General features: G+C 31.0%; 1 protein-coding gene across 1 annotated transcript in view; it reads right to left on the bottom strand.

Moving 5' to 3' along the window:
* Positions 1–180: 180 nt before the first annotated feature.
* The window catches only part of PGAP1 (post-GPI attachment to proteins inositol deacylase 1), a 69886-nt gene continuing 55911 nt past the window's right edge, over positions 181–14155 (bottom strand). The window contains 5 exon segments of the mRNA XM_033112414.1: positions 181–7976; positions 9393–9497; positions 10702–10889; positions 11358–11408; positions 13163–13320. Coding sequence (XP_032968305.1) covers positions 7838–7976; positions 9393–9497; positions 10702–10889; positions 11358–11408; positions 13163–13320 — 641 coding nt within the window. The 3' untranslated portion in view covers positions 181–7837.

The following is a 14155-nucleotide window of genomic DNA, read 5'->3' as shown; positions in this document are numbered from 1 at the left end:
AAACGCGTGTGGGAAGCTACAAAATACTAAGTTGGGAAATACTAGAATTTACTTTGTTTCTAATATTTACCTGTGATGTATCATGTTTATCATATCCCATGCTTAAGCATTCAAATTTCTGAAATGTCAGACATGCTGTAAAGAAATCATTTTTAAGGATTTTTGCCTGAGGTGGTATTATGGAGAGTGTGTGAGTGGGCAAGCAATCTCTGCATCACATGTTCTTGTTCACCAAATTTATTGTTGAACATTCAGAACACCAGATTATGACAGGTTAAAAAGAAAGCACCAAAAATTGCTACACATCAATACCTGAGCAGAGACTGAAGGCAAATATTCATCTATTAAACCCTACACCATAATGTTAAAACACAGATAAAAACATTCACAACATCCTACAAAGTACAATAGCACTTTTTGTGAATTACAACCAATTAAATGTAATAATGTTAATTATACCATACCAAAAATACACACAAAATTACACAGAAGTGTATATTTAGTACACCATACATTGTACAAAGCACTGGAAAAGATCATGCATGTTTCAATGGAAAGATGTGCAAGGTGACAATCATTTTTCAGTAAATATTATAGGACAATTTCCTTTGCACTTAAGTAATGATACTATGCACTGCATTTTCTGGTTGAGAACAAAATTATCAATTTGCAAATAAATGATTACTGAATCTATCTCAGTGTAACACAGTTTATTCTCTACAAACTTTTAACTATAATATAAAAACTGATGCAGGTTGACAGCCATGTATTTTATTTTATTACATACCCTTGCCCAAACTACTTCATCTCAATTTGACCATGCTTTAAGGAAAGACATGTTTTCTTTTTACAAATTTTTAGAGAAACCTATATTTTTGTCTTTGGGGGAGGTAGTGGACATGAAATGAGAACAAATAAATGTGTTGCGTTTATGTTCAAAATCCAAAATCGAAACTGACAAACACACAACAAATTCTGAGAGATGTAGGCATCTTTTAGCAGAGACCATGAATGTCTTATGAATGGAATAATTTGTTTTAATAGAAATTGTATCCATTATTTTAAATAAGCACTGTAAAAATGCAAGTCTTTACATTAAAAAACAAAACAAAACCGGAGCTAATTCTCTCAATACGTTAAAAATAGGAAGGAAAAAAAAAAAAAACACTCAGAAGGAGAAAATAGTGTTTAAAAATATACTACATGAATCTAAGTTTAATTACTGAAAAATCATTATTGGGTAAAATAATTTTATTTTACATATGAATACAAACCTCAATAACCTGAGGAAAAATAAATACAGGTCTTAGGAAAGAATTTATGTCTTTGATAGAGTATTCATTAAAAAGGCAAAAAAATTACACTTAAGATTAATCTTTCCACGTATAATAAGTTCAGAACAGAAGTGCCACTACCTTCTCCTAAAAAAATCATTTTCAGAAACTTTAGTGAAACTTAAATTTCTGCGTCTATAAAGTGTAAGTCAATTTTAACTTGAAATGAGAACACTGAAAATTAAGGGCGGCCTCTAGAGCAATAGTTCTGCAAATACTAAGGAAACACTGGTCAACTTCAATTTTCGATTTTCACTTCACCAACCTGAAAGGAGTTGGGGCCAATTTGAGAAGACCACCAATAATAAAATATACAGTTATAAAATTGCAGGGCATTCCTTCATCATTTTAAGGCACAGTCTGTTTTATCCCAAACAACTATAAGTTCAAGGTCACAGTGATAATATGCATTCAATTTTGGTCTGGTTTCTCATGGGTACGTTGCTACATTTAGTCATAAGATTAAGAAACTGTAATACAATCACTTTAAAATAATATATTTAAGTCATTTCTATAGTTTTAAAAATGTAAATATACAATTTCCTAATTTATATACACTAAAAATTGGAGTTTTCCCCTCATCCACAGGGGAGGAGGAGAAGGTTATTTTTACCAATATTCCAACAAATATATATTTGAGTATGTAGAAAGCATGGTTATGTTAAATACAGGCATCTCCTATTTAGGATAAAATTATTCAACACAAAGGAGAAACTCACCCCCAAAAAACAACGTTCACTTAACTTTTAGGTCTTGTACGTCATCTTTTTACTAATATCCACAGTCCTCACCAAATAATTGAATAAGCTGTCACAATATCAAGGCTAAATATTTTAATATTTGGCTTTCTCGGCTATCTCTTTACTTCCACGGCTACTTCTGCAAACTGCATCAACATTATTAGGCAGAGAAACAGTAAGTGACATTAAATGATGGAAAAAAACTATAATATGAAGGACTGAAATTCCCTGTGAGAATTTCCATAGAGGAGAAATAAAAAAATTTTAACTAGATAAACATAAGTTTCTGAGTCTATCATATTTCTATTTTCTCTCAAGAGTATAACACCGTATCAGTGTTAACACTTTAGCATTAACAACTTGATTGTTTCATATTTTCAAGACATGCATTTTAAAATATTTACTTCAATGTACTATGTTAGGTTCTAGTGGATAATTTTTTTTCTGTGAAACATGACTGTACAAAGGGACTGAATGGAAACACAGAGAAAAGAAAAATTCTGTAAACTTTCATTACAAAAATGTGAGACACCTGTACTAAAATGAACTGTGCAACAAAATTTAAAATTTTATATGCATATCACAGGATGAATCTAAAGCAAGATTACTTCAATTAATTAGTTCAAGATCATTACGGGTAAACTAACTTTTACCCTACAAATCAGAGAACATTATTCCAGAAGTCATATGAATAGAATACAACTATGCTATAAGCTTTATATATTTTCAAAGAAAAATTAGGGTATGGAATACAGTTTTGAGGATTTACACATTTAATATAAATCCTAGACTTAAAATACTGAAAATATTTTTGCTTCAATCCCAATATGCTAAGAAAAGTTCATTGGCACAAATATCTGGAGGTATTTTTTTCACTCAGCTTTGGTGGCAAAGTGTGTTTTGCTATCAATATGAATACAGTTATATTTTCCATTGTAGAGGTTTATGCTAAAAAAAAAATTCAAATGTGTCATTTTTTCCTAAAAAAGGGATGTAAAAAGTCCAATATGAAATAAAACAAGTGCAACATGAAATACAAAATATGCCTATCATTTAGGCTTTTGAACAGTTAATAGTTCTATGTTTTGTCTATAAATCTTTTACTAGTAACATTCCTACTATATAAATACTAAAAACAAATATAACATTAAAAAAAAATAGCATATGAACTTTACAAAAATGGCTACTTTTAGACTTCCTAAACTAAGATTAGGATTCAAATATGCAAACAAATTTATATTTAACTAATCAAAATACATCAACAGGTACAGTTTTTCTAAACGTTCAAAGTTACAATGTACAGAATCAGTACAGAATAATTCTGACATATATATGTACATATATATATATCAAGTTCTATACAAAGTCATCAGAAATCGACTGGTACTTGGTATTTCAACTCACAGTCATTTTTGGCAGCATAACATGCCAAACACTTTTAGGAAGTACTGTACTTGATTTAAAAAATTTTAGCCATAGACAATATAATCAAGATGAAGCTTAGAATATCATCTAAATTTCAAAAGACATATGTTATCAATTCAGATGTACCGTTATATTTATACTATTAATGAAATAACAGTCTGTTCTTACTGTTTCCAAATTATATTCCATTCTTAAAACTAAGTTATTAATTCCGGTATACAAAATTCAGTCTTCTGTATTTATAATTTATTTATCAAAAAATGTGAATTCTTGAGCATTTATAGTACACATATTTGGGTTTAGATTACTGACCTGATTTTTCTTTCCTATCATCCTTATTAACAATAAAGATTATGAGTAGCCTCATAGACTTTCTATCTCCTCAGGCTGTTACAACTTATTGTAAAAGAATGCATGAATAATATGTATAAATAAAAGTTCATTAAATAATTTGAAATGTTGTTCTTTGTTCAAAACAACCAGGATAAAATTTAGCTCCCAATCATCATCTTACTACTTTGTAAAAGTATCTTCTACATTTACCTTATGTGGCAAGGAAGTTTTGTGTCAGGGTTTAATTTCATAATACAAAGACACTTTTATTGTTTCCTTTATCCTGGGGAGTGTCATTCTCTCCAAATTAATTTTCCCTCCTAAAATTTCACAAAGTGTCTTGTTTCCTATGATACAGAAATTCACAAATCTAAAACACTGAGAAAACAGTGTTAATGAAAAGTAATCAACCAATGCCTACTCATAAAAGGTCCCAACACATTTAACATTTTTTTCCCAACTGATTTTAACTTACTAAAATTGCAAATGCAGCACTGTAAAGTTTTGCACTAAACCTCATTATAAAACCAGACACTACACTAATTTAAGATCTAATGCCTAAAATGAAAATATAGGCCATCTGAATTATCTGGGGATTCAAGAAATCAACAGCCCTAGTTTATCTCATAATGTTTGTGTTTCCATTTTTCCCAGAGCTTTCAAGAACTAAACTGAAAATTGAATTTTACCTCCTTTTATTTCCTTTGACCACCTTCTGTAAGAGGTACTAATGAGCAGTGAGGTGAAATAAATATACTACTCTGTAAGTGAAAAGTCTGAAGAGATAAGAAAAGTATAGGAACTAGATAATGAACAAATAAGACAGTTTGCCTCATATAAGTGTATGTGTGTGGTGGAAATGTGTACCACCTGCATGAGCAATACGATAATCAACATTTTCAAGGCCTACTGTAGTTCTTTCTTTTTTCTTACTGTATAATCATATAGATATCATAGTGTATAGTTCAATCAAAAAAAGGTATTCCATTATGTACTATCTAAATTATCTGACCAAAATATGAAAAAAATTAAAGATTAATACATGACAGGCATGAATGGTTTTGTTTTTTTTAGAAGCCTATTTTAAATAAAAATTTTCATTCTGGTGACAAGAAAAGAGTTAGCAGAACCTATTTAATTTCTGGTGTGAAAAAGGTTTAGAGGAAAAAAAAAGCTTTAATGATTTCTATCATATTAGCAGTTCTAAATTATAAGAGTAGTAACTTATAATTAGACTTCAGAAACACTGACAATACTCAGTGTTTCTCCTGCCCAGTCTATATTTGACCCAGTTATCAATAATAGGGTCCAGGAGAAATTTTTATAAGCACAAACCTTACTCCAAAACTCAACAAGTTGTACTAAAAATGTTGTAACATTAGAGCTCAGAAGTTTGTTGAGTCAGATAATCCCTAACTATCAATAAACAATTTCATTTTCAGTAATGTTGCTAATAAAGCTGTGCTGTTTTACCACCTAATAATATAGGCTGTAAGCATGATAGAAACAATGTGTAACTTAAAGACAAAAAGACTTCCCTTTTCCCAAGTGAAAGAAACATCGATTTGGCTAATTTTCAGAGAGACTCTACTTTCTGATCTCTGGTAGTTATTTGAGTTTAAAGTGCATCAAGATTTGATGAAGACCCCGTCAAAATGTAAAAAAAAAAAAAAAGGAAAAACAAAAGTCTCTCTCTAATATACACATGTATGCATATAATGGCTAAAGACCCAATCTACTGTAGTTTCTAAAATGTTTAATCAGAATCCTGTTTGTAGTTCTAAAATGAAACATTTTGTTGGAATAATTAAGACTTCATGATAATTATACTCACATGAAAATACCTTAGTAAGAATTTGTGTGTCTATTCTCCGCTTTAAAAAGCTAATGTACTAATCTCAAAGGAGAAGTTTAAGCTTGCTACATTTTATTCATGAGCAGTACTGACTAAACAAGGAGATTTTAGATCACATAAACAATGATTATGGCTGTTAATAGAGGATCCAAATTAAGGGATTTTCTAAAGTTCTTTCTGTATATGGACTTCTTTAAATTCGGAAATACTCAAATGACACATTTAACCTGTAACTTGAAATCCATGAAAAAATAAAAGATACCATGTGTGAAAGCTGTTTATAATAAAATAAAAACAAGATAAAATATTTAAAAAAAAAAGTTGTTTATAAGAATATATATAGCTAACAGAGGCAGATGTGTCCTCATTTAAATAAATACGTGGTATGCTATGGGACAAGTGTACAATATAATAAATTCTATTTCCTTTCAGGAACTGAACACAAGCATTTTGTATTTTATCCCTTTTGCCACTTTTCTCAAACAAGAGCCTGGTAGGTGTGCCTTTTCTACTATGAAGTTATCACTTCCTTTTAATGGTCTCAGTAAGTGAAAGTATGAATCCTGAACTATAGGCATTAAGTTTAGAAAGACAACAATGGAATCAAACAAACTTACAACTCTCAGAGAAGATAGAAAGACCCTCTTCAATTGATGCTAAAAGAGCAAGGACCCAAGAAACAACTGACAAGTGGGATAACCCTGCAGAGGCAGTAACGTGGGGATAGTAACCCTCTGTAGGCAGTAACAGCTGAGAGGTTGTAATGGAACCCAGATGCAATGGCGGATAAAGTGAACCTGGTACTCCAGGACATCCCTGGGTAATAAAGACACAAGTCCATGGGTGCAACTGTGGCATTACTAGGAATTGAGAGGTTTTAGGTATTTATAGCATACACATCTAAAGGAAGGGCTCTATCAGCAAGGTATACCTCAGCCTGAGTGTATTCTTTCTTAAAACAAAGATAACTAGCTCCACTACCTACTTCCTACTCTTTCGTAGTTAAATGTGAGCTGAAATCTGAAATGAAATAGAAATATTATTCTCTTATCTGCCAAACAATAACCACCGTAGCAAATTAAGATTCCACTTTAAAACTAGTGACCAAAGTCTCTAATTTATTCAGGTATACTGTTTATACTTATGCTATTATTGGGGTAAGAGTTTGTCTACTGTTATTCCATTAATATTATAATTTTATATATCAAATGTAGTACTGCACTTGGTCATGATCAGTTTTTCACAGTAGTCCACAACTGTGAACACCTAGTTTTTTTCTGACCACTGGAATTTAGTTATTTTAACAATCCAACATGACCTGAGGCACTTTTGGCAACCATGGGGTCAATGGTTAAATTGATTAAAAAAAAAAAAAAAACTGAACTGTTCCAATCCCAGTAAGTAAATACCTATGAGAATTTTCTTTAAATTTAACAATATTTACTAGTCTCCTAATATTCACCAAGAATAGAAACAAAGGTTTGTATTGGAAAAGTAACAAGAAAATTCCATTAAGTTTTGAGTTAGAATTATGTTTCTATCCATCAGTCTTGCGTTGGTCACCAAGAAAACATGTCTCCTTAGAATTAAAAGGTGTATTTTCATAGATGTAAGAAAACAAAACAGCTACTTTGTTCACTGTGGCTGCCAAAAGCTGAACAAAGACTCTGCGTAGCTACTTCACTTTTGAGAAACCAAACAGTTGTGAATTTCATTAATCTTTTAAGACTTATTTCTCAAACTATGTCCTGTAGCAAATATGAAGTAAACCACTTTTCAGAAGAAAGTGTGATGACATGAGCAGAATGCTTGAGGTGAGATTACCAAAAATGCTTTACATTTACTGAGTGTTTAGGAGAAGATCCATAGTATGGCCAATTAAGCAGACTAGCTGATATGCTAGCATCCTCCGAGACAGTGTCCACCGTATCCTTTTACTAATTTTTCAAAAATGACTAGTACACAGATGCCACACCACAAAACAAAACCATGCTTCAACTACTTTCTTCAAGCATTACAAAACTAATTTCCTATTTTCAATGTTGTAAAAATAGACTTGTCTTCTCCAAAGGACCTTGCTGGATCTGTGCATTCCCTCTTATTACTGACCTAAAGACATAAATCATCTTCATCATTCATTAAATCCAATCTTACATAAAGTTGCATAACGCATGGAATAAAAGAGGAATGAAGACAAAGCATGGAACCCTGTATAAGTGTGTGGACCCAAAAGCAATCACACCAACAGCCAGAGGAAGTGGAAATTGTGAAGTAGTCTTCAATAATTTACTGTAAAGAGACAGAAAAATATACGTTATGTAAACTATGTTGTGAGCAAAAACAGAATATGTTGATTTTTTATAGTTTTGAGAAAGTGTTCTAAGTGATTTTAGATAAAGCAATTTTTCATATAATTTAGCTGTCCATATTTTTGAAATGATCACTATAAGCCATATTTTTGCCAGAAAAAAGAAAAACATTTCTGTAAAGAACCAGTTTTGTTTAGTCTTTCAAATTTTCACAACAGAAAAAATACTCGTTGGACATTTCCTCAGCAATTCTACCTCTGGAAATCTAGCCTAACAAAAATAATCAATAATGTTTACTAAGACTTAGCTACAGAAATATTTAACCCTACTGATAATAGCAAAAAAAAATCTTCAACCAAATAAAAAAGGAACCATCCTTAATTAAAGCAGGAGCATATAAGACAAGACATTAAATATTTTTAAAAGAAAAATACAGATGGTCCCTGACTTACAATGGTTAGACTTACGATTTTTCAACTAGACGATGGTGTGAAAGCAATATGCATTCAGTAGAAATTATAATTCAAATTCTCAACTTTGATCTTTTCCCGGCTAGTGCTATGTGGTAAGATACTCTCTTGTGCTGTTGGGCAGGAGCAGTGAGCTACAGCTCCATCAGCCACGCGATCACAAGGGTAAACAACTGATACTCTACAGTGTAGTACTAAGCACATTTTTGACTTAACGATATTTTCAATTTACATTGCGCTTATCAAGACGCAACCTTATGGTAAGCGAAGAAGCATCTGTACTATCAGAAAAGTCTATTACTTTTTTTACGCTGAAAATAGAGAAACAAAGGCTAAGAAGGGTTAAGGAACTTTCCCAAGGACATACAGCTATTAAATGGCAAACCCGAGGTTTAAACCCCAGGGTGGCCTGATTCTAGATTATCTGCAAATATCTGCCAGAATCAACTGAAAAGGTTCTGAGAGCAAACAACCAGTCAATGAAAGTCAAGTTTTACTATGGAGAAATTTAAACGTATACATAAGCAGACTAACACAATAATGAACCTCATGTACCCATCACCCAGCTTCAAAAATTATCAAGTCATGGCCAATCTTACTTTACCTATATTCCTATTCACTTCCATTCCTCTATATTTCTTGGAAGCAAATCTTAGACATCATACTTTTTAGTATGGGTTAACTTTTTAAAGAAAAAAACATTATATCCTGATAAGTAAAACCCATAATTAAGAAAGTAAAGAAAATATATTTTCATATAAATTATATTTACATATAAACCATAGCTACTACTATAGTTTTACCTTTAGGAATAGTCAAAGTAATTAGGAATAAAGAGAATGCTTCAGACAATAAAAAAAAAAAAAAAAAAATGGTGATAAAGACCAGGAATAGATGTGAGAAAAAGAAAGATTAAACTACTATACCTTGATTTTATTGAAACAGTGTAAGTATTTCCAAGAATTGCCATAGTTGGAATAAGGATAAATGCCAAAGGTTTACATGGATCAGGATTCAGTTTAAAGTAATACCTATATCAAAGAGAAAAAAATAAAATGTAAATCAACAAAGCACACTTGATCATTTTAAATGATCAGAATTAACCAAATTAAATAAATTTCAAAACATTCTAGTAGCAATATGGATATAAGAGAACTCTAAACAGCTCATAAAATCTGATAATTTGGCTCTAGATCATCTTTATACCCAAGTTTTATGTGGAGAATTCTGTTCAGAAACTACTAAACAAAATTAATATTCACTCTGAAAGCCTTTCCTTTTTATATAACAAATTATTTAAAATATATTAAGGCTCCTCTATTTAAAAAAGATAAAAATAAAGGTTTTTAGTAATAGTTTCTTATCTTTTTAAAAACTCAAATTCTCATCTCTTCCATTTATTGACAGTGAAACATCTATAGCCTTTGATGAATCATACATTTGAGCTCCTTAAATAATTTTCTCCCCAAATCTGTGAACAAAAATCTGGAGCTTAAAATGAAGGACAAAAGAAGGATATTAACATCTGGTAACCTATGATTTAACTTATCACACTTATTTTGGTTCTGCCAACTTGTCAAAAAAAAAAAATACTTCTAGTATTTAGATAACCTAAAGTTTTATATCATTTCTGAAAACTATATTTGAGTAGGTGTTCAATTATTACTTGGATGAGGTAGTTTATTTTTTAAACAAAATTTATCAATAACTAAATATTCTAGAAATAGGAGGGACTTTTCAGACTCTGATTTAACCTTATTAGATAGCAAAGCAAATGACGGTTTTCAGTAGTAAGATAGCTAATCATTTATTTTAGTTAACTGTATGGGGGCACATTAGAAAAGTACACACTTCTTTCATTATTTCTAGTATTTTTAAATGGAAGCATTTTTCTTCCCCCAAAATTTTAAACAACATAAAATAGATCATGAATTGAAAAATACATAAAACACAAGCATTATGAATACCTTAACACAACAAAATAAAGCACATTTTCACATATGTCTAGATCAAAGGTTAAAGTGACAATTCCCTCTTTTGGGGGAAGTTTATTTTTCCAAAGTTATATTCTCATGCAAGGGAGAAAATGTGAATGTATTGAAAATAAATGTCAGGTGATATGTAGCTTCCTGTCCTTGAGGAAGTTTTATGCGCCATGAGGAATCTAGCAAGTCACAACTTATAGATATTTATTGTTTGAATCACGTAAGTTTTCAGTATAAAACTAAAACGAACCTAAGATTCTTTAACCAATAAATTAAAGATGGCATGCTGAGTAATACAATCCACGTTAATAAGTTAATCACTGTACTGTGCATGCGAAGACTATCTTCAGCATCATTGGCAGATAAACGAAGATGGTGTTCCTTAGAGTCTTTGTGGTGATTGGATTTTTTTTCACTTCTTCTAGAGTGTTTGGGATTCTATAAAGCAAGAAAGTAAAAATATCAAGGCATTAAGTAAAATGTAAATTTATTATTGTATTTAGAATCATATTCAATTACCTAACAGCTAAATAAATATATCTTTCCACTACCAAACTGATTAAAAAAATACTGAAATTACCTTGTTTTAAAGTGGTTATCAGTTATAAAACTTTTATGCCTTTGACTTGCTATTTCCACTGCTGACAGTATATCCTCTAAGTAATTACTTAAAATAAAATTTAAAACATAGTGTGTAATAGCAAAAATGACATAAGTACTGACAAAGATCAAATTAAACTCAGACGATCTATTATAATATTCATTAGGTTCGCTTTCCTTAAAATTACTTAAAGTCATAAAACCTTTTAAACACTGTAAAATCCCAATTTAAAAAAAAACAAACTTTACAATTTTCCCATGTTCTTTCCTATTAAAGTGATGTAGAGTTTTGAAAATAAAACTTACCACAGTTGGGCTATTTTTAAAAGTTGTTAAACTGGCTTGCAGATGAACAATCTAGGAAAAAGAAATGACTGTTTTATTTTGAAACAAAAACCACCCATTTTTATTAAAATTAAGAAGCATTAAAATTTAAAATTTTTAAAAATCTAAATAAGTAAAAATTAATTTAAACACGGGCAAATATTCTTTTAGAAAAAATGTATAATTGGGGCTACCAGATGGCTCAGTTGGTTACAGCATGAACTCTGAACAACAGGGTTGCCGGTTCGATTCGCACATGGGCCAATGAGCTGCGCCCTCCACAACTAGATTGAAGGACAATGACTTGGAGCTGATGGGCCCTGGAGAAACACACTGTTCCTCAATATTCCCCCCCCAAAAAAAAAGATAGTCACTTAATTCTTAAAAAAAAGGAATTACATTAAATTATTAAAAAATACATACATACATGTATATATATATATATATATATATATATATATAGAGAGAGAGAGAGAGAGAGAGAGAGAGAGAGAGAGAGAGAGAGAGAGAGAGAGAGAGAGATAAATACACATGCTTGCTATCATGGATTAAAAAACAGAAAAAAATACAAACTTCCAGAGTATGTTGGGGCCAGGATATACTGTGATACCTTTTACATTCTGGAGCCTCTGAATGTTGCTTTGCTATAGCAACTTAAAGTGTCTTGTGAGTAAAAAATTTAATTATATCCAGCATAGTATAAAGGGTAACATGTTTTATATATTCTAAATCTTTGAAAATCGAAACTCAATTATATATGGTGGTGAAATGTTTCCAAGAACCTGAGGAAGTAAGTTTAATTTATTACTGCGTTTGCTTAAGTATTTGAGAAAGTTTTGCTTACTGGGTCAGTTGTTTGAAATACCCAATTAAAAAACTAAAGATATTATATTTATAAATCAAAGTAGCTCTATATAGTTTTTTTCTGATGGATATAAATTTCCTTTGGAAAATTGAAAATAATCTACTGGGGTGCCAAAAATAATGTATACACGACTTGCATTCATCTTTTGTTATCAGTATATATTGAGAATTACAATTTTAATAGTTTTTTTCCTTTCTTAAAATGTGTATAAATTTTTTTGGCACCCTCCATATAATGTGCCATGTATTAGTGTTAAAAGCGGATGCAAATAAACCTTTGTTTAAAAAAGAAACAAAATATTATCCATTCTGGTGTCAACTGTCTCTACTAATATACAACTATAAGACTAATGTGGAGACTATGCAGTGTATGACCTCTTCCTACAAAGCTGTCAGTCTTCTTGGAAGTGTTTTTCACTTCCTCAGTAAAATTATCAGCCTAATTATTTCTATCATTGTCTTCTGATTCTTCAGCAACATATGTAACATTTTGCATTATTTCAGCATGACTGATAGCTTGATCCTACTGATAGAACTTTGTGTTTGGTCTATTACCCATGTACAAAGGGAGGTATGAAAAAAATTGCTCTAGTAAAATGTTTTTTAAAAAGTTTAACATGAAAAAAAATTAACATTACTTGCAAGAGCAAGAAACAATTTGAAACATTATATCTTCTCCCCTCCCCTTTTTTTTAAACAAACGAACCCAATTTAGACTAATGATTTCAGTTCTACAGTTAACTATATATTTTAAATAACTAAAATGTTTAAAAAAAACCAAAAAAACACCTTACACTTAAACCTGTTATATAACAGAAGGTTACTGCTGTGGTAATTAGAATTTTTATTAACAACACCTACAGGAAATCCTATGCCTGCCTGATGCAAAGCCCAGGCATTCTGACTATATTGATCTGACATACCTTAAACACATAGTAAAGATAAGTAAGAAGTATGGCAAATGCTCCACAAGTTGCCCAACTAACTATAATCAAAACAACTGTGAAAAAGGGCAAGTCTGGTGATATCATCTTGATATCTTTAGGAAGTTCAGAGGGCCTAGAAAAACAAGAATAAAACTCTTAATAGTTATTTAAAGTCACATGTAAGAAGAATACAACACTGTACTCTACCAGACTTTTCTATTTATTAATATGAAAGCAGCATAAGGTAAACAGCAAGGTATTTTTTAATAAAGGCAAGGGGTAACGTATTTGATTGTAAATTCTGTATTACACTGTGATAGCTCCTCTTCCATTTAGATACACTATGGCTGATATTTATACTAAGAAAAAACGTTGCTAAAGATAATCATTAATTATAAGCCCCCGTGCTATACATTTCCAATCTTGATAGGTGGAGGAACAGTTTTCTATTTTTTAGTCTCGAGATCACTCAGACATCTGATGGTGTTCAAAGCACCTCAGAAGGGTGGAGAAAGAAGTATTACACCATAATCCCCAATGTGACAGTAAATCACATAACATATTGGTGAGGAGTGGGAAAGAAAACTACATCAGTGGTTTACCAGAAAAGTCTACCAGTAACTTCGAACTATGCCTTCAGGCCATTAATAAAACCATAGGCAATGCTTTGGAGCTCTTATACATTTCATCTAATCTGATCCTAAATATCTTAATTGGAGCTTCCTGCTCTCAGGTTTGATTGAAAATCAACATAATAAAAGCAGTGCCATAGAAACCTTTCCTCCTTAGAAAGATTTGTAACAGTGAAATTTACAAATATGAGTATAATCTATGTAAACTTTTTTGATTAACTCGAGCACTAAGGTCAAAATCAAAGTAGCATTTAATTTGCAATAAATGATCTTTGATAATGACATAGCTTTCAACACCAATCCATGTTTTGCTAGTTATACATCTTCTTTAGAAATTATAGTTTAGTGAAAGCAAAAT

This window comes from Rhinolophus ferrumequinum, chromosome 8 (assembly GCF_004115265.2).
Source record: "Rhinolophus ferrumequinum isolate MPI-CBG mRhiFer1 chromosome 8, mRhiFer1_v1.p, whole genome shotgun sequence".
Lineage (NCBI taxonomy): Eukaryota > Metazoa > Chordata > Mammalia > Chiroptera > Rhinolophidae > Rhinolophus > Rhinolophus ferrumequinum.
This window is presented reverse-complemented; position numbering and strand designations above follow the sequence as displayed.